General features: G+C 39.9%; 1 protein-coding gene across 1 annotated transcript in view; it reads right to left on the minus strand.

Annotated features, from left to right (window-relative positions):
• Positions 1-22,804, minus strand: part of LOC576243 (neurogenic protein mastermind) — a 71,081-nt gene that overhangs the window by 11,470 nt on the left and 36,807 nt on the right. The window contains 12 exon segments of the mRNA XM_030974321.1: positions 1-234; positions 823-1,575; positions 1,930-3,098; positions 3,599-4,569; positions 5,108-5,252; positions 5,900-6,139; positions 6,634-6,828; positions 7,725-7,815; positions 16,625-16,714; positions 17,798-17,892; positions 19,065-19,240; positions 20,129-20,271. Of these exon segments, the coding sequence (XP_030830181.1) occupies positions 1-234; positions 823-1,575; positions 1,930-3,098; positions 3,599-4,569; positions 5,108-5,252; positions 5,900-6,139; positions 6,634-6,828; positions 7,725-7,815; positions 16,625-16,714; positions 17,798-17,892; positions 19,065-19,240; positions 20,129-20,175 (4,206 nt within the window). The 5' untranslated portion in view covers positions 20,176-20,271.

Consider the following 22,804-nt stretch of genomic DNA (forward strand, 5'->3'; position numbering starts at 1 on the left):
TTTTTTGGTGGTGGTTGCAACTTTTCCCGCGCCACCGACCTGTGGTCCTGAAAAGGTCTGTTGTTGCTGTTGCTGGTGCAGCATGATGAGGTTCTTTTGTTGTTGTTGCTGCTGCTGTTGTTGCTGTTGCTGCTGTTGTTGCAACATCCTTTGTTGTTGTTGTTGCTGTTGCTGCTGTTGGGCCTGTTGCTGCTGAAGCATTTGTTGTTGCCTTTGTTGTTGTAAGTTCCACATCTGCAACAAGAGCATGACATAAAAAGACTTGTTTTTCTCGAAAGACAAATCTTTGCTTCCTTCGCTTTCATTAAAGCCATTTCCAAATAAATTCTTAAGCAGCCTTTCTAGAAAAACAGCAAGTGAGTATACTAGTCCTCGGTTCCTACTTTGCCCTTCAAAGACACTAAGAAATGAATAAACATACACTAAGAAATTCTATTTCTATTGTAGTTTCAAATGAGTCTCTACTCGGTTTAAACTCATTATTCTGGAGCTCAGTCATCAAAGAACATGAATATTATCCAAACAATTTTTTTAAATAATATGAAAACTGTTCTCTAATGAATTAAAAAAATAGCCATGTGTGAATGCAAACACTAATGAACCTTATACAGTCAAACCTGCTTTAGTGACAACTTGTCTACAACAAGTACATTTTTTGTTTCCCTTGAAAATGGTTTCTCATTGAAACATGTACTAGAGGAACCTGTCTACAAAGACCACCTGTCTATAAAGACCACTTTTTGTGTTTCCCTTGGGCAGTCGCTGTAGACAGGTTCGACTGTTGTTTTAAAAGAATCCCCACCACTACCAAACCAAACTAACCTGTTGCTGTTGTGGCTGCTGTGGCTGCATCATCTGGTGCTTCTTGGTCTGCTTGAGCATCAACGCAGCTCTCAGCTGTCTCTGCCTGGATGGATACATCCCTGGTCCCTGCATAGCACCACCAGGTCCACCAATGCCCTGCCCCATGGCATGTTGCTGCTGGCCTTGTTGCGGGGGCATCCCGTAATTCCCCTGCCCCATGTGCGGAATGTTCGTTGGCGTCGGATACCTTGGTCCCTGACCCTGCGGCCCACCCATCATCATCCCTGGCATGTTCTGGCCAGGCATGCCCATTTGTTGTTGGTGCTGTTGCTGTTGTTGCTGCTGCTGCTGTTGCTGCGACATACCCGGTTGTTGTTGCTGCTGGGACTGATACCCTGGCATGCCTGGGTTGGGGCCGCTCATCCCTGGCTGGAAGCCTCCTTGCGGCATGCCTGGACGCCCCACACCCGGCTGAGTCAACAGATCTGTGATAGGTGACACTCTGGTGTCCATGGTGCCTCCTGGACCCTGTCCTTGAGGACCTGGTGTACCATGCTGGCCAGGATGTTGGCCAGGATGTCCCTGCTGATGATGCTGCTGCTGAGGTTGCTGTTGCATTCCTCCAGCTGCATCCGTAGCTCCCATGCCCCCAGGGTTCAGGCCAAAGGCATTCTCAATCTCTGGCAGCGGAATTTGGCTGCTCTTCAAGAACTGCTCAAACTGTTCAAGGAGTTTGACATCATCTTCAGACATGGGTGGCTCTGGTGTCAACTGTTAAAATGAGAAAAAAATGAAACATCATCAATCCACACGTTACATTATATCCAATGGAATATCATAACACAATTCATTTCATAAAGGGAACATACAGGTACATAAAAAGAGAATAGACATAAAATTACAATATAGGCATCGAATTCAAAGAAAACAAAAGATGTTTTCATGGGACAGGTATTAAAAGACCTCCAAAGTAAACATCAGTCACCCTAGCAGACTAGCACCTCCTGTTCCTTCATATTTAATAAAGGAATGTGCCAATAGTAGATAGCTCAAAAAGTACCCCCAAACTGTTCAAGTGTGAACAAAAATTCCTGGAAACCAGTGAACAGGAAGATAGTCACTTACAGCTTGCTGTTGAGAATTTTGGGATTGCTGCTGCTGCTGCTGCTGCTGTTGTTGCTGTTGTCCTCTCAGCATCTGTTGGGCCGCCATGCTCTGAGCAGCTGTCATCCCACTGTCCTGTGGTGCTGTCTGGTTGGGAGGAACCATCACGTTGCTCGTAGACCTAGGCACCTGAGACTGCGGGCCCCCTGATTGGTTGTTTCTTTGATTGGGCCTACCTCCCTGACCAGGCATGCCGGCCATCATGCCCTGCTGCTGCTGTTGACCGGTCATCTGTGGAGGCATACCGGCGCCGCCACTAGATGGCATCTGGTTGCTCTTGCCATCCTTAGTTTGGAACGGTGGTCCAGAGCCACCATGTAAGTTGGGCTTCACTTGAGTGTCGCTTCCCTGCAGGGACTCATTACCAGAGTTTTCAATCTCTCTCAGGAGTTCGTTCATGGCACTGTGCTTGTGCGGGTCGTTGTCTTCGAGCGTCTCAAAGGCCAAGATCAACTGCTTCATGATAGCATCAGGGTCTTCCAAACCCTCCCCAATGTCCCCACTAACACTGAGACCAAGGCCACCATCCTGTGAGGCAGGCATGTGGGGTTTGGTCGTAGTCACCGTTGGGCTGGTTGTGGAGTCCTGAGAACTCTTCCCTTCGACGTCTCCTTTCATGCCCTTAACAATGTTATTCGCAGAGGAATCATCATCCATGAGGAGTTGTTGCAGCAACACATACTGTCCTTTCTTTTTCTTCTGCTGGGTCGCACTACCACCACTACCACCGCCGCCACCTCCCCCACTACCACTGCTGCTTGTACACTGTCCCCCATTATTGTTAGATTCTGGATCTGGATCTCCTTTCTTCCATATCGTCGTCGTGGAAACCACTGTACTACTCACAAACTCTGGCTGCTCTTTGGGCAAGAGTCCGGTGCCAAACATCATCTTTTTGTTTCCTTCTAATAACCCGCCGAGGATCTTGGGGGCTTTCTTTTTATTTCCAGGCTCATCCTCGCCTTCTTCAGATTTGGCCTTCTGCGGAAGCACCTTGACTGCCTTCTCCATCATGTTGCGTAGGGAATTGTTGTCCAGAACTTCATCGTTTTCGGGGAAGCGCTTGGTGGTCTTCTGTGTGCCGGGAATTGCCGATCTGTTTTTGTTGCTGTCAGGATCACCTTTGGTTTCTGTGAGGTAAAGATTTGGTTCGTTATCACATAACAGCCAAGACTCAAAGACTGGTATTACAAAATAAGTATTTGTTGGTTCGTTACCGATTGCAGATAAGAATAAAATGCAAATAAATGACACATGCATAACAAGCAAATATCAAGGGATACAGATATAAATTCTGCATAATTATACTTGTAAAGAAATTTTACTTGCAGACTTTTCAAAAGACTTATCAGCTTTTACAGAAAACTGCTTTAACTTTATAAACCCAAGCCAGACAACATGGAGCAATATTTTGTGTAGATACATTACATGGGAATTTAATGCAATTCTGTTTATTGTTCTTGTTTTACCTAATTGATATATTTTTTCCCTAAGACTTTGAATACGGAGCAATTCAATAAAGTTATATTCATGTTGCCAGACATTTGATTGGGTCAAGTATCTTCTGTCCACTTGTTGTAACAGAATAATTGCAGAAAGGACGCTATCTCTGCTTCATGGCACAACTTACCCTCTTTCTCTTTCAGAAGATCTTGCAGCAAGTTGTTATCCTCCTTGCTATCTCCGTCCTTCTCGTTGGTATCAGGGCTGGGGTTCAGACTACCGGTATCGTCCGGTCTATTATTACCTTGAGCTCCTCTTGAAGGCCCACCGTTATTCATCATCTTGTACACATTCCCTTGGTTATTTTCTGGCAAGAACACGTCATCTGTATTATCCTGGTTGCCTCGAAGGCTACCTGTAGTGGCGGTGGCAGCTGGCGGCATCTTGTTGCGCTTGGTCATGTCGCCAGGACCACCGTTGGTGCCGGGGGTGCCAGCACCTCCACCACTACCGCCTCCTCCTGTGCCTCCGCGATTGAACATCATGTTGGGGTTTGTTCCCCCAGAAATGCCTCCTCGGTTATAGAGAGCATTGTCCGTCATGACCGGGCCCATGCCGCCGGACATTTGATTGGAGTTGTAGTTCATGTTTCCACCACCAAGCATGCCTCCTGCCGCTCCCCCTGCCCCTCCTTGTCCGCCATTCATGGCCATGTTGCCCCGCCCCATCATGTTTCCAGGATTGAGGACACCACCGTTACCACCGACTCCTGCACCTCCTGCTGCACCTCCAGGTCCACCAACTGCCCCTGCGGGACCCCCACCACCAGCGACAACACCCCCAACAGCACCTCCACCACCAGCAACAACTCCAACAGCACCCCCACCACTGCCGTTCCACATGCCGGCCTGGGACTGTTGCTGCTGTTGCTGCTGCTGTTGTTGTTGCTGCTGCTGTTGTTGTTGCTTTTGCTGTACTAAGTTTTTGAGTTGCATCATTTTCTGATGAGACATCCCCTGTCTCTGGGTGGAAAACACTTTTAACAAGTGGTCTGTGTTCATGTTGGACATGTTGTTCATGTTCGTCATATGCGTTGCAGGGTTGTTATTTGTTGAAGGTATCGAAGTCACCGGTGTGCTACGGTTTTGGTCCATCTCTCTGTACACAAGAAAGACAGAAATAAAAATATAATTCAACAGTCCTGTATCACTACACACACATATGAAAAATAAAAAATGATGAAATATTTTATTGTGTGTTTATTGATCGTGATAAAAGTGTTATGATGCTTGGATATTATTGAGCCATCAAGATCACAAAATTTATCAACATAATTCAAATATTAGGCGAATGGAGCTCCCACTTTAGGAAATTTTGGTCCCCTGGTGTTTAATAAATTGTATACTTCCTTATTGTCAATTAAGTTATTTTATTGTTAATATTACTGTATTACAGTGGAGCCACTCCTTGAAGTTGATGAGTTCAGTGTCGGTCTTCTTACATGATATATAACCTTGATGCATGTCAGGGTGAGCCTTAACTGACTAGAGTGAGGCATTTGTGTTGTGCTGTTTTGTGTTGTGTTGTTTACCTTTATTGTTACCTTTACTGATATGATATTATTGTAAATATGTTATGTCATTGAGTTTTATTTTCAATTCAAAAGAAGAAAAAGAAAAATCTCTATCTCACTCACCTCATGATGGTGTGGGCACAGACGATGTACTCAAGCTGACCTGAATGGTGGTGTGTGGTGTAGAAGGACGTCTGGACGTTCACCCAGTTGTCCTTGTACAGCTGGAACTTGTACGTGGTCATCAAGCTCTTCCCTTTCTCCATGGCTACAAGAAAAAAAAATTGAAGGATTAACAGGATTCTGATGCTCTTTGTGGAATGCTTATGCATACCTACCAACCTTTCACGGCAAAAATTAGGAATCTCTCAAGGCAAATTAGGAGTACAGTCTGTAAAAGTATTTTGTATACTTTACTCAGAGAATTTTTGAGAAAAAGATAGGAATCTAGGGTTTAAAACAAAAGCTTGAAGGCCAAAATATAGAAATCACTCCTCCAAAATAGGAATGGTTGGCAGCTTTGCTCATGAACAAACAGAAAACACAGGATTTTAGATCCTAACTAAGAAGATGAATTCTTTTTAAAAATTGCGCTTCAAAATGATAATGAAGTGCCTCAAAAATGTAAAAATCTTTGAGTGACTGGTTCTACCAATAGACTGTAGTGTTATAAAAACCTTCAGGAAAACGAAAAATGAAATTTCGATTTCCAATCATAAATATCTTGATAATCGGTCATGGCATTCCTGACATGACTGACCTAAAGGTTTATAATTTTGATCGCAGCATGAGCTAAATCAAGGATTTTGTCTCAGAATCTGGGGCAATGTTACCGAGTCACCTAAATAGTATTTCCACCAAGTCTGCATGCACATGGAAACCGACGCCCCACTCCCTGCAACCAACCCCACTCACCTTCATCGATGCGGTTCTTGAGTTCCGTCCTTGAGCTTGCGTGGCAGAACTTGAAGATGGTCTGATGGAGCATCTCCTCCTGGGTGAAGGACGGCCCTTTCACACGCGACAGGTCGGCCGACTGGATCACATACTCCAGACTGAGCTTGGTCGTGAACTCCTCGATGTTGTCAGAGATGGAGGCGTTGTGCTCCTCCGGTAAAGCACGTCTTGCGATGCAGAAGAGGTGCACTGTTCCTTCTGTGAAAGAGAAGGAAACAAAACGTTTAATTTTCAAGGAAATAGTACTGTTGCCTCCTCCGATTATATATTTTAATATTATTTTGACCAATTCCCATTCTCTTCATTTCATGGTTCTTAATATTTCATACATTTACAAAAGAGGTGCACTGTTCCTTTTGTAAAAGAGAAGGAAAAGAAAGTTCAATTTAAAGGAAATAATATTGTCGTCTCCTCCAATTATATTATAGCAAAAAAGTTTGACTGTTCCCATTATTTTGCATTATGAATTTGTTGTGAATATTTCATGTACCTGAAAGTTCCTGGTGGTACAGTACTTGCACAGCATATTACAGACATTACAATTACCAGTGTGATTAACACTAGTATGATGGCATCAGAAATACAATATGCCACTCCCCATCTTTTCCCAACACTCCTCCTTCTCCTCCTCCTCCTCCTCCTTCCCCCTCCCTCCCCCTCCTCCTCCCCTTTGCCATGCTTTCCATACATACCTGCATCGTTATTTGACGAGTTGCTCTCCTTATTGATAGCAGGCTTCAAGATGGCAGTACACATCATGGTATCGTAGCGCTCTGCTCCAAGGGACTCGTCGTTCTCCGGTTTCACCTGCATGCGGCACTTGAAAGAGCGGTTGCGGCCACATTGAGGTGTGCTGGCTGCATCTGGAGGCCAGATGCTCGATGTCGCTGTTTTTTACAAGACCAGAATGTCACCAAACGTGAAAATACAATTCAACTACTTTCAAACAATATACAGTCAAACCTGTCTATAGCAACAGCCACAAAAAGTGGTCTTTGAAGACAGGTGGACTTTGTAGACAGGTTCCTTTAGTAAATGTTTTTTCAATGAGAAATCACTTTCAAGGGAAACAAAAATGTGGTCTTTGTAGACAGGTGGTCACTAAAGCAGGTTTGACTGTACTTGATAATGTTTTGATGGTAGCACATTGTTATTCATATATTTATGTATCAGATTCTACAGTTTCAATGACTTAGTATACATGGTTTTAACCATTGTTATCTATCTGTTTGCATTTCTATTTGTATTTGAAATCAAACCACAAAATTTGGTCGCAATAAAGAAATTAAAACAACAGTGTCAACAATTGTTGAATTGCAACTTTGAATCACAACACAGACCTCACTCTTAACGGCAGTGGAGATCCAATGAATTAAGCATGGTTGGGAGATTCCTCTGACTCAAGCATGAAGCATTGTGGTTTGGAAAGTTAATTTACATGGGAAAATCTGACATACTCTATAACAAACTCTCTGTCTGGTCCCAAGCATGAAGCATTAATTGTGGTTTTTGAAAGCTAAACAGGTAAATCTGACAAGCACAAGATTTTTGGTAAACAAACTCACTCACTGCTGTCAGATACACAGAAATATGATGTAATGTGTCTTTTTTTGAGGGTCAACAAGAGGGGAACGCAAAATGCGGAAAGAGAAGGACAACTTCTGGAATACTAATCGTGAGCTAACTCTGGCTGGGGTATTTGTATACATACACATTTACAGGTTGTACCAAAAATCAAATTGAATTGATTGGGTTAGAATCAACGTGGCAGGCATGTACTCACCTGTACTTGTTGAAGGGTGCAGGCACTTGGTAAAGGGATTGTGATCTCCAACATGAACATAGCTGTAGATGGATGTTCCTATCAGGTCCTCCTGTTTAGAGAAATCAGAGGGAAAAAAGAGAAGTAGAAGGGGAAAAGGGCAGTTAATACCATGTATAAAGGTTACAGAACACTGTATCTATACTGCATTTTCACCTCTTCGTTCTAGCAAACTTCTAGCACAGGACGTGTGTGCAAATTTTTAATTCACCCTTGGGCTAGCAATTTCATCTGTTTGAATCCATAAGGGCGTTAATATATATATATACAGTGCGTCCCAGAAAAAACGAAACCAAGAATTATCGATATTTTATCATTACTTAGTCACATCTATAATTAATAAATGACACATATTTGGAAAGCTTAGATCCTCCTCTTTCATTTGATGCAACTCACCTGATGCATATTTCATGCATGAGTGATTAAAATGAATTTGAAGAGAGGAAACCAAAAAGTCATTTGGTGGACGATATCTGAATTTCAAAGGGAAAATCACATTCCTAGAAAGTTGAGTTTCTGCCTTTTCATATGACACCTCAATCACGAAAAATGAGCCAGGAATAACAAAGTTCTGTATGTTTAAAGTAGTGCTTGCATTTCCATAATTGTATCAAACGAATTCGTTTTCACTGGGAAATGTGAAGCGTATTACAATTTATGTTAAATGTATCACAAGAATTTAACACTGCAAATGTAGATCATTGTAGTAAAAAAAAATTAAAAATAATAACACCAAGCGTTCTCTTTAATAACTAACTGTATCACAAGAATTTGACAATACAGATATAGATCACTGTACAATGTAATGCATACATGTATGATATGACATTTGCTTGTTTACAAAAATGATGCCTTATTTCCTGGTGAAACTGGCTCTATTTCAGTTTGTTTTGTCAGGTGATGTCACCTAAAATACCTGCATCAGAGAATCCGGTTTCATTCCCTGCCATTCTCATGTTATAACGTGATACACAAACCAGACTCTCAAGTGGCCAATTGATCTAATTTATGACAAAATAACTTACTGCAATGTACCATGATTACAGGTATGTACATTTAGGTTGTGGATATTCTGTACATGTGTGCATAAAATGAGATCTAAATAGTGCAATATTGAAAAATTCATTAAATGAAAGAAAGAAAGAATGAAGAAAGATAAAGAGAGAGAGAGAGAGAGAGAGAGAGAGAGAGAGAGACTGAATGAATGAAAAAAGTAATGAATGAATTAAACAGATCCTACTGTATGAGACAGAATGTAGTGATTGTTATCATACATTGTTTCTTTATATAGTACTCCTTTCACAGCTACCCCTCCCCCCCCCCCCCTCCTCCACCCTCTCCCCTCCCCCAAAAGGAGGACTTTGAAGTTGTCATTGACGGTGACAGAACCTGTAAAACTATTCTATCCTAGACCCTACCATATTTGATCAGCATTTAATTTCATTGCGGCACGATCAAAATCATCCTCACAATTCCATCATGTCAATAGCGTGCACCGATTCTCTTATGTACCAAGTCTGTGACCTCCATGTACACGTACATGAACATGTACTTGTTAGATAACTGGTGGGCAAAGTTTAGAGATAAAGTACACTTTAGTGCCATTGAACATGGATTCATGTATGCATAGTGAATTATTTATGTGCATAGACAGATTACTCTAAATGCCTCTTCATCATGCGTTTAAGAGTTGATTGATTGTACTGTGAACATGTGAAGGTAAAGGTACCCGCATGATCAGAGAACAGACTTGAAGGTTGATTCAATATCAGAGAACTTATAATATCAATCAATCTCATCGTTCCTTGGCAGACAAAACCAATTGATTATGAAGTAATGAGATAGCCAAGGCTAGACACTTACAGAGTCCCTGGTATTATGGGCCCCTAAATTCGAACTCTGAACCCCTAGAAATGTTTGATTTAATCAAGGGCCCTATGCAATAATGTCAATTCAGTATTAATTTGTTTGTGTCCATATTCAGTAGCCTATACAACATTTCTGAGAGAGGAAAATCATAATTATCATACTAACGAGTATCTGCAATTACATGAAGTACCCACTTGACACAGGCTTCAATATACAATGCCATCATATTATTTCACACTTACATGCATGCACTGTAAAACAGCCAAAATTAAAATTTACAGTTTAAATAATTAATATGAAATATGTAAGCTGGTAATGCAGACAAATGGAATTAGTTTGAGGAAAAAAAGCGATGGAGACGGACAAAATCAGAAAATCCAATCTGACAACTCCCATACTCTGATGAGTAATGTTCATGTATTATGACCACTCCTACACAATAATTACAGCTCTTCAACTTCAATGCAAGATTTAAAGGGAAAGTCCACCCTGACAACATTGAGTTTGTTTCTCGATAAAAGCAGAAAAAAATGAAAGAAACCAATTAATCACAGGACATATGATGATTCTCAGTATAAAGCTAATAAAGAGCTACTTGTACGGGATTACAGACATGGTAAGTTGTTTCAATCTTGAAGAACTCTGAAATTTCATAACTGTTTTTCTTTGATGATTTGCTTGATTGTCGTCCCGGCTTTATTTCGTGTAAGGATATTGCTTCACTTAATGGCTGCTGGGACAACAGCACCACTGCGCCTAGAAACAACGTATTGGGCGCATTATAAATGTGATCTATTATTATAATTAGTATTGTTTTAACCTGACTGCTATCAAAGTAAGTGAAAAACCAGGGGACTGACAGCTTTAAGTCCTCTCAGAGGGAATTGGTGATAAGCATTAACGCTATACCAAAGGGCATTAGTGCATAAACTTGGTTTCAAACCCGGGACCTAATGGTTATGAGACCACTGCTCTCACACTGAGCCCTCGCGCCTTCTTTATCAGGTATTTTCTAAAAACTTTCACTGGTCAAGTTGGACACCAGGGTGGACATTCCCTTTAATTTCTGACCTAGTTTCCAGTATTCAACGATGAGGCCTGCATTCCCCTGTCCGTGCTGTCCATCTAATCCTCCTCCCTCACTATAAATCAATATCGCAAGACTTATGCAATGGCTTTCATTCTACAGAAAATGACAGCTTAATGAATTGCATTATTTCTCATTCTTTCCTCGTTTCGCACAAAATCATTACACAACATTGCAAGACTTATGCAATGGGAATCAAATACCATATTTTTCATTCCATAGAAAATGACAGCTTCATGAGTGTATTAGGTACATGTAATTCTCCTTCTTTCCTCGATCGCAAAAAATATTCGACAATTTGTGCTTTGGCTCCGTAACTTTTAATAATGCATTTCTTTTATGGAAGTGACATTATTTTAAAATGCAGCATGTGGCATTATCCAACTCTGAATGGTAAAGGCCATGGAAATATTGGACGAGAGAGCAGATGTACCCATTTTCAATTCAGCCTTATTTAGATGTAAATAAGGGATCAAGTTTGGAGCTCTTCATCAAATAGGAGCACAAAAATAGTATCATGTTCCACTCCTTTTGGGTCATTTGAAATGAGACCGAAATACTCTTAAACTACACATAGATTTTTATCCTGATGAACATCTGCCTTTTTCAGATAATTGACAACACTCTCTGCACTATGAAGATATGTCTAAAAAAACAACTTTTAACTTCATGAAAGGAAGATGAAATAGTTTATGCTAGGTTATTCAAAATTGTGTTCTTCTTTTGGCTATAGCGTTTCCATCCTTGGATGAAAATCAGTACTGCGGGTCCTCCTTAAAAAAAACAAATTTATCAAACTTGTGCACCCTTTTCAGCCGTGAATCATATTTAGTAATATTGAGGCCATGTTGTCTCCAGAACTCAACGGCTGCGTTCTCATTGCTCTAAGCCACCATTGACAGAGAGCATTTCCTCTCCGCATATGGAGGAGCTAGCCGAGGAGGAAGTCTGCGCAGGGGCCGTTCGTTAGCGCCGCGCAAACTTGGGATGCGGCCCACTACGTGTCAGCAAAAATTACCTTCCCCGATCTAATAAGACTCTTGCTGCACCGACCGACCGGGAAGGTCGACGTGCGGCGGGTATTTTTAGCCCAGAACTTTTCTCCAGGCCACGAAACCCAGGAAGGGGGAGATATACTTCGACTAGTGTCGAGTCAAAATCCTCTGAAAAACACAGTTTCTCCTTTCCCTTGGCTTTGGTATTTACTGAGTAGTGTTCACTGTTTCCTATATCTTGCCCTAGATACAGTTTAAATATAAAAGAAGAAAAGCGATGAATGTCTAGTGCACTTGTTGTCGCCAAAGACAATAAAATTTAAAGAATCTTTTCCAATAAGTTGCATCATCATTCCTGTTTCTCCTTGTAAACAAGCTTTTAATATCATTAAAAATTCCTGCAATGTGTTTACATTATAAAATCTTCAAGAAAATTACAACAGGATATTCCACTCAGTGCTCGAGAGTCTTAAACATAAACCATTTTGGTTCTCTGTATATCACATTCTGACCTTACACCAAAAAAAACATTTAGAACAAAAAAACATCTTGAACAAAACATCCAGGCCACAATAAAACATCTTGAACAAAAAACATTTTGACCTTACACAAGGGACAGTTGTGAAAAAAATATTTACATTTTTGGATTCTTGCCATACGAATAATCTCAAAACTAGAAATTGCAAGTATCGGTTCATGGTTCCTGAACATGCAAAGCTTCTTCCCCAAGCGAGACATTCTTGAGTTTAGCGAAACTTTGTGGGATGTTTTCAAGTGGTTTGAACCTCCTTAAATCACATCCATGTTTATGTTGTTGACCCAATTTTGATTTCTCCTCATAATTAATGACATGTAGTGTTTTGAAACCAACTGAATTGCAGGCTTGACCACTTCAAGCAAACAATATCAAGAGTGTAATAAATCAAAACTGACTAGTTGCAAAACAACACATTTCAATTTCTTAACTTCCTTCATACTTCATGAGTGTAAAACTAACCCACTGTATATTAAGCCATAACTAGACTAGAGTCTATGGAAAATGTGCGTTACACCAAAATCATAAATAATGTATCCACCTATTGACATGCTGATCAGTGCTTCAGTGAAATGGAGGACCAAGTTTACATTGACATACAAATGAGTAAAATCAGTAAGTTTTCTTCCAGGTTAAAGATCGTGATATTTGTTGTAGTGTGAACACGTTTGACAAATGTCTCAATCATGACTTTCTTCCCCCTCCCTTTTGTCACAGGACAGGGGCATCCTGAATAGGTTATTGACCACAGGCTAGTCTACAAATCCATACCTTACTATTATTATGGAAGTGCTTGTACAAGGTGTATAGTCTGTCGTTTTATGTGCAACTGACCTCACCCCCCCCCCCCCCCCCCCCATCTCCCTCTTCAGACAATTTCTAGTTTTTAATCTCTTTCTCATGTTCTGCCTCAGTTTCACTGTGTCCCTGCCCCCCCCCCCCCTCTCTCTCTCTCTCTCTCTCTCTCTCTCTCTCTCTCTCTCTCTCTCTCTCTCTCTCCTCCCCTATCTCCCTCTCTCCTTCCCCTTGCCCTCTGTTCAACTCTTGCCCACTCTCTCTTAAATCCGTCTCTCTCCAAACCTTTCTCCCACTACCATCCATCTATCTCTCACTTTCCCTTGTCCCGTCCTTTCTGTTGCTTCATCAATCTAACCAGTTCCTTAACGTTTAAAATGCCTTTTCTTGTTACTTTGTGAAGTCTTACAAAATGTAGAGTAATTTATTTTTTGCTGTAAATTCTTGGTCATCACGACTGGCCATAATCACTACATGGATTCCAATTTATAAGCTAAACGAAGGACAAAAGAACTTGTATGATTTATGAACGATTAATACTGTTCTAATATCTTTGATATCGAGCAGGTCTGTATTCATAGACTAAACTCTGCAATCTCACTCAAATACCCAAATGCTATGTGATGCAGATCAAAAGTAATCTTTGACAACTGATCTTGAAAGTCAGCATAGACTTCCTGTCAATTCAACAAACAAGGGTTGTATACAAACTCATTTTTGTGGATGATTCAAGATGATCCTCAGTTTCTGAGACCTTAAAAATGAAGATGTTTTCCAACGAGTTTGTATCTCAAATGAAAAAAGGAGGGTATTTCTATTTCAAATAATCAGGTGCTGGATTGCCGTAGGACATGGCAATATCAATATGTATCAAAATACTAGGGATTTTCTATTTCAAATTAATTAGGTGTCATGTTTGATGTTGGGCTTGTATTATCCAAAATGATTGAAAATGATTAAAGACTTTCCTATTTTATACAAATGAGATGTCTTGTTGCCAACAAGGTGTCATAAAATATGAACATGCCAACCTTTTGTTTCCTGTATCATCCCTCTCCCCATTTGAAAAAATAATTTATCATTTTATCTCCCTCCCTCCCTCCCTTTCTCTCTCTTTACACTGTATTGCTATTTATAATACACTCTCCCTCTTGATCTTTTCCTAACTGGAAAACTAATTTTACATTTTATCTATTTCTCTCCTTTTAAAACCCGTAATGCTCTTTTGTTCCTCCCACTTTTTCGCTCTGCACACCTCTGTTGGCATCTCTCCTAGATCTAAAATGATCTGCCATTTTGTCAAGGCAAAGTAAAAGTAGGCAGTTCTAGGCACTAGTGACTAATTCATTTTGTAGATGCTCTTGCATGAGAAAAGATTTTCACGCTGCATGAAAAAATGTAGGCACAAAGAGTTCATATGGAGCAGAATTCAAATTACACAACTATGGCACTTAGATCATGTGCAAATTAAAAGCTTTCACTGAATTGTATCAGAATTGTGACTTTCAAATAAGTGTATTTTAAAAGTTGGGGGTTACACTTAAATGCATCAAAGCCTATCAGCTTAATGACACCCCTCCCCCCCCCCCCCTACCCATCACCACCACCCCACCCATATTCTGTTGTCTATCTATCCATCTATCTATTTCTGTCTGCGTCTCAATTCCTACCCCAGCCTCCATCTCTACCCTTTCTATGTGTGTGTCTGTCTCTCTCCCTATCTCTAGATCGATCTCTCCCTGCTTGTCGTCACCCCCTACCCTCGGGGGGAAGCCCTACAGGTAATGTGTAACCTACTGCCCCAGGCCACAAACACATACACTGGAACACCCAGCAACCACGTTTTTTAATAGACGCTCTTTTAAAAGGTTTCCTTTAGCCTTTTGCATGCTAGCAAAACATACAGGATGAAATATGATTGTACAGTCAAACCTGCTTTAACAACCACCTGCATATGTATATAAAGACCACATTTTTTGGTTTCCTGTGAACATGGTTTCTCGTTCAAACCTAAGAAAATGAACCTATACATAAAGGCCACCTGCCTATAAAGACCACTTTTCATGTTTCCCTTGAGCGATCTTTATATACAGGTTCACTGTACAAGAATGATGTCTGTCTGGTGCTAAGAGGGCATTAACTTGTGTGTCTGTTCTCGTGATGTCCTTGCTACATACATGATTATACAAGTACACTTAAATGTATGCATTGCCTCTTTCGTGGCTTGTGAAAGTCATAGAGTACCTTTAATACTGAAGCCCTAAAAAAAATTGCACTTCAAAATGATCATGAAGTGCCTCAAAAAGTAAAAATGACCAGTTATACCATACTCATTTCCCCCAATAGACTGTAGTGTTATAAAAACCGTTGGGTAAAAGGTTTTTGAAATTTAGAATTCCAATCATAAATATCAATCTTTATAACCAGACAGGCGATAGACTTGAAAAAGTCATGGGATTCCTGACTGACCTAAAGGTTTATAATTATGATTGCAGCATGAGCTAAATCCAGGATTTTGTTTAGAATCTGAGACAAAGATACCCATTACCCAATCCATTTAACATGCATGCCCCATCCAGGGATGCAATTCTACATTTTGTGGTTTGCATTCGTATTGGATTATTGATCAACCATATGCTTTAGGCCCTTTTTTTTTTACTACAAGATAGGAAATGATCTCTGATCTCTCAATGCTAACGGCAGCTGAGCTAAAGCCACAGCATTGTCTTTTATAAACAGTCAAGTACAGCTAAATAAAAATTACATGAATTTCATCGTGTTTATAGGGTTTCTGGACAATATTCTTATTGGCAATTCAGGCATTTTCAGTAATAATGATAACATGCTAAAGTTTACGACAAAATATAACATTTGCACAAATCTAGCAAGAATGAACTTGTTGCAAATATGCATCACTTTGGCTGCGTTTATGCTTGATTTTGAAGGTAGAATGAGCAATCTGAAACGCTCATCGTAAACGCTCATCGTAATCGCAGTTCCACGGTGTACTGTTTATGCTCACTTCTCTGGCTCCTCCAGGCAGTTCTCCCTGTGTGGCCTTAATTGGCCTTGCAGCTGGATTCGCAACCTGCACTGTGCATGCTACGTAGACCCACTAGAGGTCAGTGCGTTGACCCCATTTAAATGCGTTTACAAATCGTAAACGCATCTATTTGTGAGTTTACGATCGGCGATCATGATCGCCGTTTTTTCGGTGATTCTACAAAAGTGAGCATGGACGCAACCGTGTTTTAAACTAAACGCGTAACAGATGCCTGATTCTGGCCAGAAAAATTTAAGCATAAACATGCCCTTAGACTATCATTCAAAATTATTTTCTTTTCTTTACAAGAAGAGATTGTACATGTACATGTAGATGGGTAGGGCAATGATGAAGGGAACCACGAGGATGATGATGTCAATGATAATGATAATGATGATAATAAGGATGATGAGGATGATGGAGAAGATTCCACCAAGAAAGAAATGAAAACAAGAGTGGGAAACTTTTTTTTCTCTCACTTCTATTGAAGACATACCAAATGAGAAAGTGCTTTAGAAAAATGGTAAGAAAGATTACCTGTTGATAATTGAGATAACTGTTGACATTCTCCGTCACATACTCAATCTCTCCCTGGCTGTTAACCACAAACAGGAACCCATCTAGTGTCTAAAGATAAGATAAAGATAAAAAGTACACTTTCAATTGCAATTTTACATCAGAAGTAAAAGCACAGATATAAAAGCTGAAGACATAAGATCAATAGTAAGATGGTACATTGTAATTCAAAGCTATATCTAAGAATACAAAGATTAAACAATTTAAAAGACAGATTTTGAAAATCAGACAGTTATTGAAATGTAAAGCCACATCTCAAAAATAAAACACAGATATGGAAGTGCATGTCAGATTGTCCAATATTTCATTAATCAATAGTTATAAATTTGCACAGATCACTTCAGGTGTTAAAACACGTCGCTCAGTTCAAGCACAGGACTTTGCAGCGTAATCAATTCACCTGGTAAAGGTCATTACTAACTTCCCCCCCCCCCCCCCTCTCCAGGCACTCCTTACACAATGGCAAGCAATGTTTTTGGCAGATGTACCTTACATAAACATGATACAGTTGAAATCTAATTTAGTGACCATCTGAATACAAAGACCACAAGTCCACCATGACCAGTGGTCTTTATATTCCCCTTGAAAAAGTATCAAATTAAGAAGTTTTGCCTGGGGAAGCTCATTAACAATTCTACCCTCCCCCTAACACAATGGTAAAGCAATACTACTGGTACAAGTATATGTATCCTATGAAGACTTAACACACTGAATTCTCCTTTAGCAAAGCACCTTTTCAGAAAGACCACCTTTCCAGAAAGATCATTTTCGTGTTTCCTATGAAAAATGTTCATTATTGAAAACAGACTGGACATAAAGACCATCTACTACTAGCCTGTAAAGACCATCTACTACTAGCCTGTTAAGACCACCTGCCTACAAAGACCACTTTCTTATCTCCTTAGTGTGGTCTTTATAAACAGGTTTTCTTGTACAGTCAAAGCTGCTTTAGTGACCACCTGTCTACAAAGACCACCTGTATATAAGGACTACATTTTTTGTTTTCCTTGCAAATGGTTTCTCATTGAAACATGTACTAAAGGAACCTGTCTACAAAGACCACCTGCCTACAAAGACTGTTTTCTTATCTCCTTAGAGCGGTCTTTAAAAACAGGTTTTTGCTGTAGTACCTACCTCTAGTAGAACACTGCCCAGTGAGTCCCCTGAAGGAACGCCTGGCTTGCTGGAGGATACATGGCTATGCTGTACCTCTTCTCCATGTTCAGCATCTACAAATTAAAAACATTGATACAGTGAACAAAACTGAATTTACAAACTTTGTAACAAAAATTACAAAATCAAATAAAAAAAAATATGTAAAAACAAAACATTACAAATTAATTATGGTTAATTTCTTTCTATGTCATAGGCAGAAAATCGGGCCTGAAATGCGGGCCTGAAATGCTATACTAAGCAGGTCTCATGGGGCCCCCTCAACCCTGTCACACCACACTATCTACTGGATCTTCATCACCACGATGGCAAGGTGTGGCCTTCAAGGTATATCAAGGTATCAAAGTGTAGATAAGATGGCAATTTTATTTTGGTCTTTGGAGAAGTTTGTATGAATTGTCATATTTAATCCAATACAATATGTGCCCAAGCAGCCCAACTTTAAAGTGACTCTGTAACATTGTTGAAGGTTGATGAAAAAAAATTGCTGAATTTTTGTATAAAATGTTACTTACTATATTCGTTCTACCATACTATCCCTCTGACATGCAAAAAAAAAAAAAAATCTCAAACCACAAAGATATCTATGGTTTTCTTTGAAGGCATCGATGTGAGGCACCCTCTAACAGTGATTAACAGTAAATTCTTCCAACCATTTTTGAATTTTCCCAAACGTTTTTCCATGAGAAAAATACATAAAACAGGCTATAAAAATCTGTCAGCACTTAACTGTCTGGAATGGAATGTAGAGCCATTTTATTGCTTTTTGACAATTTACATTCACCTAAAATATAATTAAATTGTCCTTGTCTTGATGCTGAACAGGCTTTGACAAGTAGCAGAATAGAAGTAGAATAATATAGTTGGGAGAATTAAGGAATCGATCAGATCAGTTTTTCCCAATTTGTACCACGAATAATGATCCGTTTTCACTCAAATTTTCAGATTATCTTTAATTGTACGTCTAGCATTGAAGTCACTACCTTAGCACCACTATCTCTCATCTGAACAATGTTACAAAGTCCCTTTAACATTTGGAAGCAGTGCACTAAAAAATGTAACTGTTGAAAGTGAACTAATAGCAATGTCTGTAAATTTGGTGAGAGTATCAAATGTCCATACAACACAAAGCACACATGTATACCATGTCGCCGTTCTTTCTTAAGTTTTTAAATAACATGATAGGATTCATTTCATCTCTAAGTAATCACTACTACTATCGTCTCACCCTGTTGCTGCTTGATGCGTTTAATCTGACTGAGCGTTTCCTGTAAGAGGGCGCACTTGTCTGGCTTCATATTCAGCGACTCCGGGTTGCTGAGGCTCGCCGTGATGAGCTCGTACAGCTCCTCTATGTATGAGCTCCGCTTCTCGCATCGCCGCTTGTTTCCAGGAAATCTGTCACTGACAAAAACGGACTTAACATCAAAATATGCTCCCATGGTTTTTAAACGAAATGGTCCTCATTCATGACGGATGTTTATCTTTATTCATGATTTTAGTCTTTGTACGCTTAGAATTTAAAGTCATCGAGCCCAATGATACTGTATATACTGCATATGCTCATTCCATTCCACAGTGGGGGTTGGAACCAGATTTAAACCATGGCTTAGACTATATTGAAATTTAAACCTCCTTTGTAAAGTCTGGCCAAAGACTTATCAACTGAACTTGATAATACTATTCAAGAGTACAAAAGTATTTAAAAGAGATACATCAATATCACTCTTTCAAATGTTATGATCTTAGAAAATACAAATTTAATTTTTACCTGTTTATAACAGATTTCCATTATAATTTTGGGCACGGTTCTAATTTAAATATGGAAGGTTCTCAAATCTATAGAAATATATTTGTTTGATGGCATCTATTCTTGTGAACAGATTTCCTCCTATTTACATGTACACCACCCCATTTCAATAGCCAAGAGTGGAAAGGGCTAATATCAGTTGTTGTTGTTGTGTCCAACAAACTTTTAACGAGATTTATGGTTGCGACTAGTAATCTATTAGGTAGAAGCATGCATAAAAATATGAATTCATTTGTGAACTGGCCTCTTACATGAACATATGTTACAGCCTATGCAGTAACCAACGCCAGATGGAGAGATACTGGTGCCCTTTAATAGCCTTGACCACTTTCAACATCGCTACAACAGATTGTTAGAAATGATTGTCACCACCATCAACACCTTCCCCCCCCCCCTCCCCCACCTGCCTCCATCACCATCATCACCTGCATAACCACTACCATTCATCGCTATGGCGACCAACATCCAGCCTCCTAACTCACCTGGAGCCCTTTTCAGGGTGCTTGCGTTTGACTGACGAGTTGTTCATCTTGCTTCCGGGGGTTTAACTTGCGCCTCCGGAATCAGCTAGGCAACGGTGGATTGCGAGAGAATAAGATTTGTATCGACCAAGAATGGTACAGACCTGCAGGGTGATGGGAAGATGGGAGTGGGAAAAGAAAGAGAACATGGATGACTTCATGTGACAGAATATTCAAATTGCTTGTTGAAAGATGAACAAAGAACCTACGGTAGGGATAAAGGATTCAACATCAGCACAAACATTTTATTAGGAGACACTCCTGACAAGGAAAGAGATATAAAGTGGACACTTGTTGAAAATTTCAAAGAAATATTAACAAAGAGAGCAGCTGTCACAAAAAGTATCATTTTGGCTTTTATTTAATGCACTTTGCATTTTTTTTTTAAAGATATAGAAAAATAAACACATATAGCTCTGTTAAAGTACTATTGCATACATGTAGAATTAAACTTATTATCATCATAAATATAAAGGAATGTATCAAATACATGTACATATACATGTCTAGGTGCATGGATGCTGCAAAACCAAGTGTGAGAAACTATGAAGCAGTTGATCAGTTAAAGTTTGGCCTCGATCTTAAATTCATAAGGAATAAAGAAAGAGAGAGTGATTTTTGCAACGTTTGCAGAATTGTTCTACCTTCCATTTACATGATGATCTATCTAGCAGCTATATGCACTGTATCCTTATTGCCCTAATAAAGATTCACCCAGTATTCAAGTTACATCAAAATTAAGCAACCACATCTCACATAGAACATCTCACATAGTGCACTCACATTACCGCAAAACCACAAGAGTGATTTACACCCAATAATTCCGTGGGCACGCTTAGAATGACTGACATTTGACATTACTAGCAAAAGGAGAAAATAATAGAAGATGCTTGATTCTGTTCGTGATGACAACCCTCCCCATCTCACAATCCCAAATCTGTCAACCGTTTTTTAAAGTGACGGAGATAGAAGTATTTACTCAAATATGGAGTCTACAGATGTTTCCTACATAGTTCATGTCACAAGGGTCTCAACAGATTTGCAAGTTAATAACACAACTCAAGAAAGAACGCTCTTCATATGTAGTGTACTGAACAGTACTACAAACTTCCTTGATTTACACCCAATAATTCCATGGGCACACTTAGAACAACTGACATTTGACATGACTAGCAAAAGGAGAACATAACAGAAGATGCTCGATTCTCTCTCTGATGACATCCCTCCCCATCTCACAATGCACACATCCCAACTCTCAGAACCCTCTCTTTGCAGTTTTTTAAAGCGACAGAGATGAAACACATCTTGGGGGAAAGTGGAAGTATATATACAGTATGTATAAATATGGAGTCTACGGATGTATCCTACATTGTTCATGTCACAAGGTTCTCAAAAAAACACTCTTTACGTTTATGGTTTCAAAGTTCCCGGAAATACATTTTTTTTTTTTTTTTTAAGTATCTAATATTTGAAGATTTCATGACCATACTCTTTTATCATCTTCATACTGATAGTTGGGTCTAAAGCATGTTTTCAGCAATTGCTACCAACTGCACTGCAATAATAAAGGTCGCCAAACCATATCATGGAGATCTTTTATAAAGCATGCGTTGCCATGGTATTAGGCCAAGGTCATGCCTCATTTCAATGCTTTTCACATATTTTTCACAAATCAATATTTTTGATCTGCATCAAGTAGTGCAGATACCAATCAAACTATCAATAGAGTATCCACCTCCAGTGCAGAATCGCACAACTCTCCTCATGAAGCCTGGACAAGGTGCAGAGTGCAAAAATGATGTCAATGCCATTCTCATGAACATGTAAAATAAGTCCAGACTCAACCATCTTCCATGGTGAATGTGAAAGGGGCCATTTTTTGGGATGTCCATTTGGAGCCAGAAGGGCATTATCTCATATATGTTTATACTTCAATACAGAGTTAACACTTCTCTCGCTCTGAAAAGTTGATTTGATATTCCTGTATATATCATTGTGTGGCTGGTAGAAGGGCTTACAGGCACAAGATGGGCGTAAGGACGTTGTGTTGTTCTGCCAACTAAATATACAATAGTATACAATAGCATACAGTATGCACCATCTCCACTCCCTGGGGAGTATTCCTACCATATGCTCACTGTGAGGGCATATGGCAATTACAAACAGAAAGGGGCTTTCATTGTTATCCTACCAGGTCCGCACTTCTTCCCTGGGTATGGAGTGGCAATTGTAGATTAATGCCTTGCCAAAGGGCATTAGTGCCTTTTCGGGGGTCGAACCCACGACCTTTGCATTTCAAGTCAAGTGCTTAAACCACTCGACTACGACACCTCTACGTGCATGCATTTGCAATGGAAGCGAGCCCGAGTATATATCCTCACGCCCAGCCAATTTTCAACGACCAATGAAACGATCGGTATCGAGTAGGAATATGAACGATTATTCTGCACTTTCAGGGTAAACATTTGAAGAGCTACTGTGGTGGAAATGTTGCCCAGTTACAGGCTTGTCATGCATTCTTGATGGGTTTTATATATATCACAGTCATGGCGTCAGCCGGTGAACTAGATCACCTAATGGGATTTGGCATGGGGCAATATCCAGCGTTACAGATGATATAGGCTCCTCCTACACTTC

Source organism: Strongylocentrotus purpuratus, unplaced genomic scaffold (genome assembly GCF_000002235.5).
Source record: "Strongylocentrotus purpuratus isolate Spur 01 unplaced genomic scaffold, Spur_5.0 spur5_scaffold_7, whole genome shotgun sequence".
In the NCBI taxonomy this organism is placed as follows: Eukaryota; Metazoa; Echinodermata; class Echinoidea; order Camarodonta; family Strongylocentrotidae; genus Strongylocentrotus; species Strongylocentrotus purpuratus.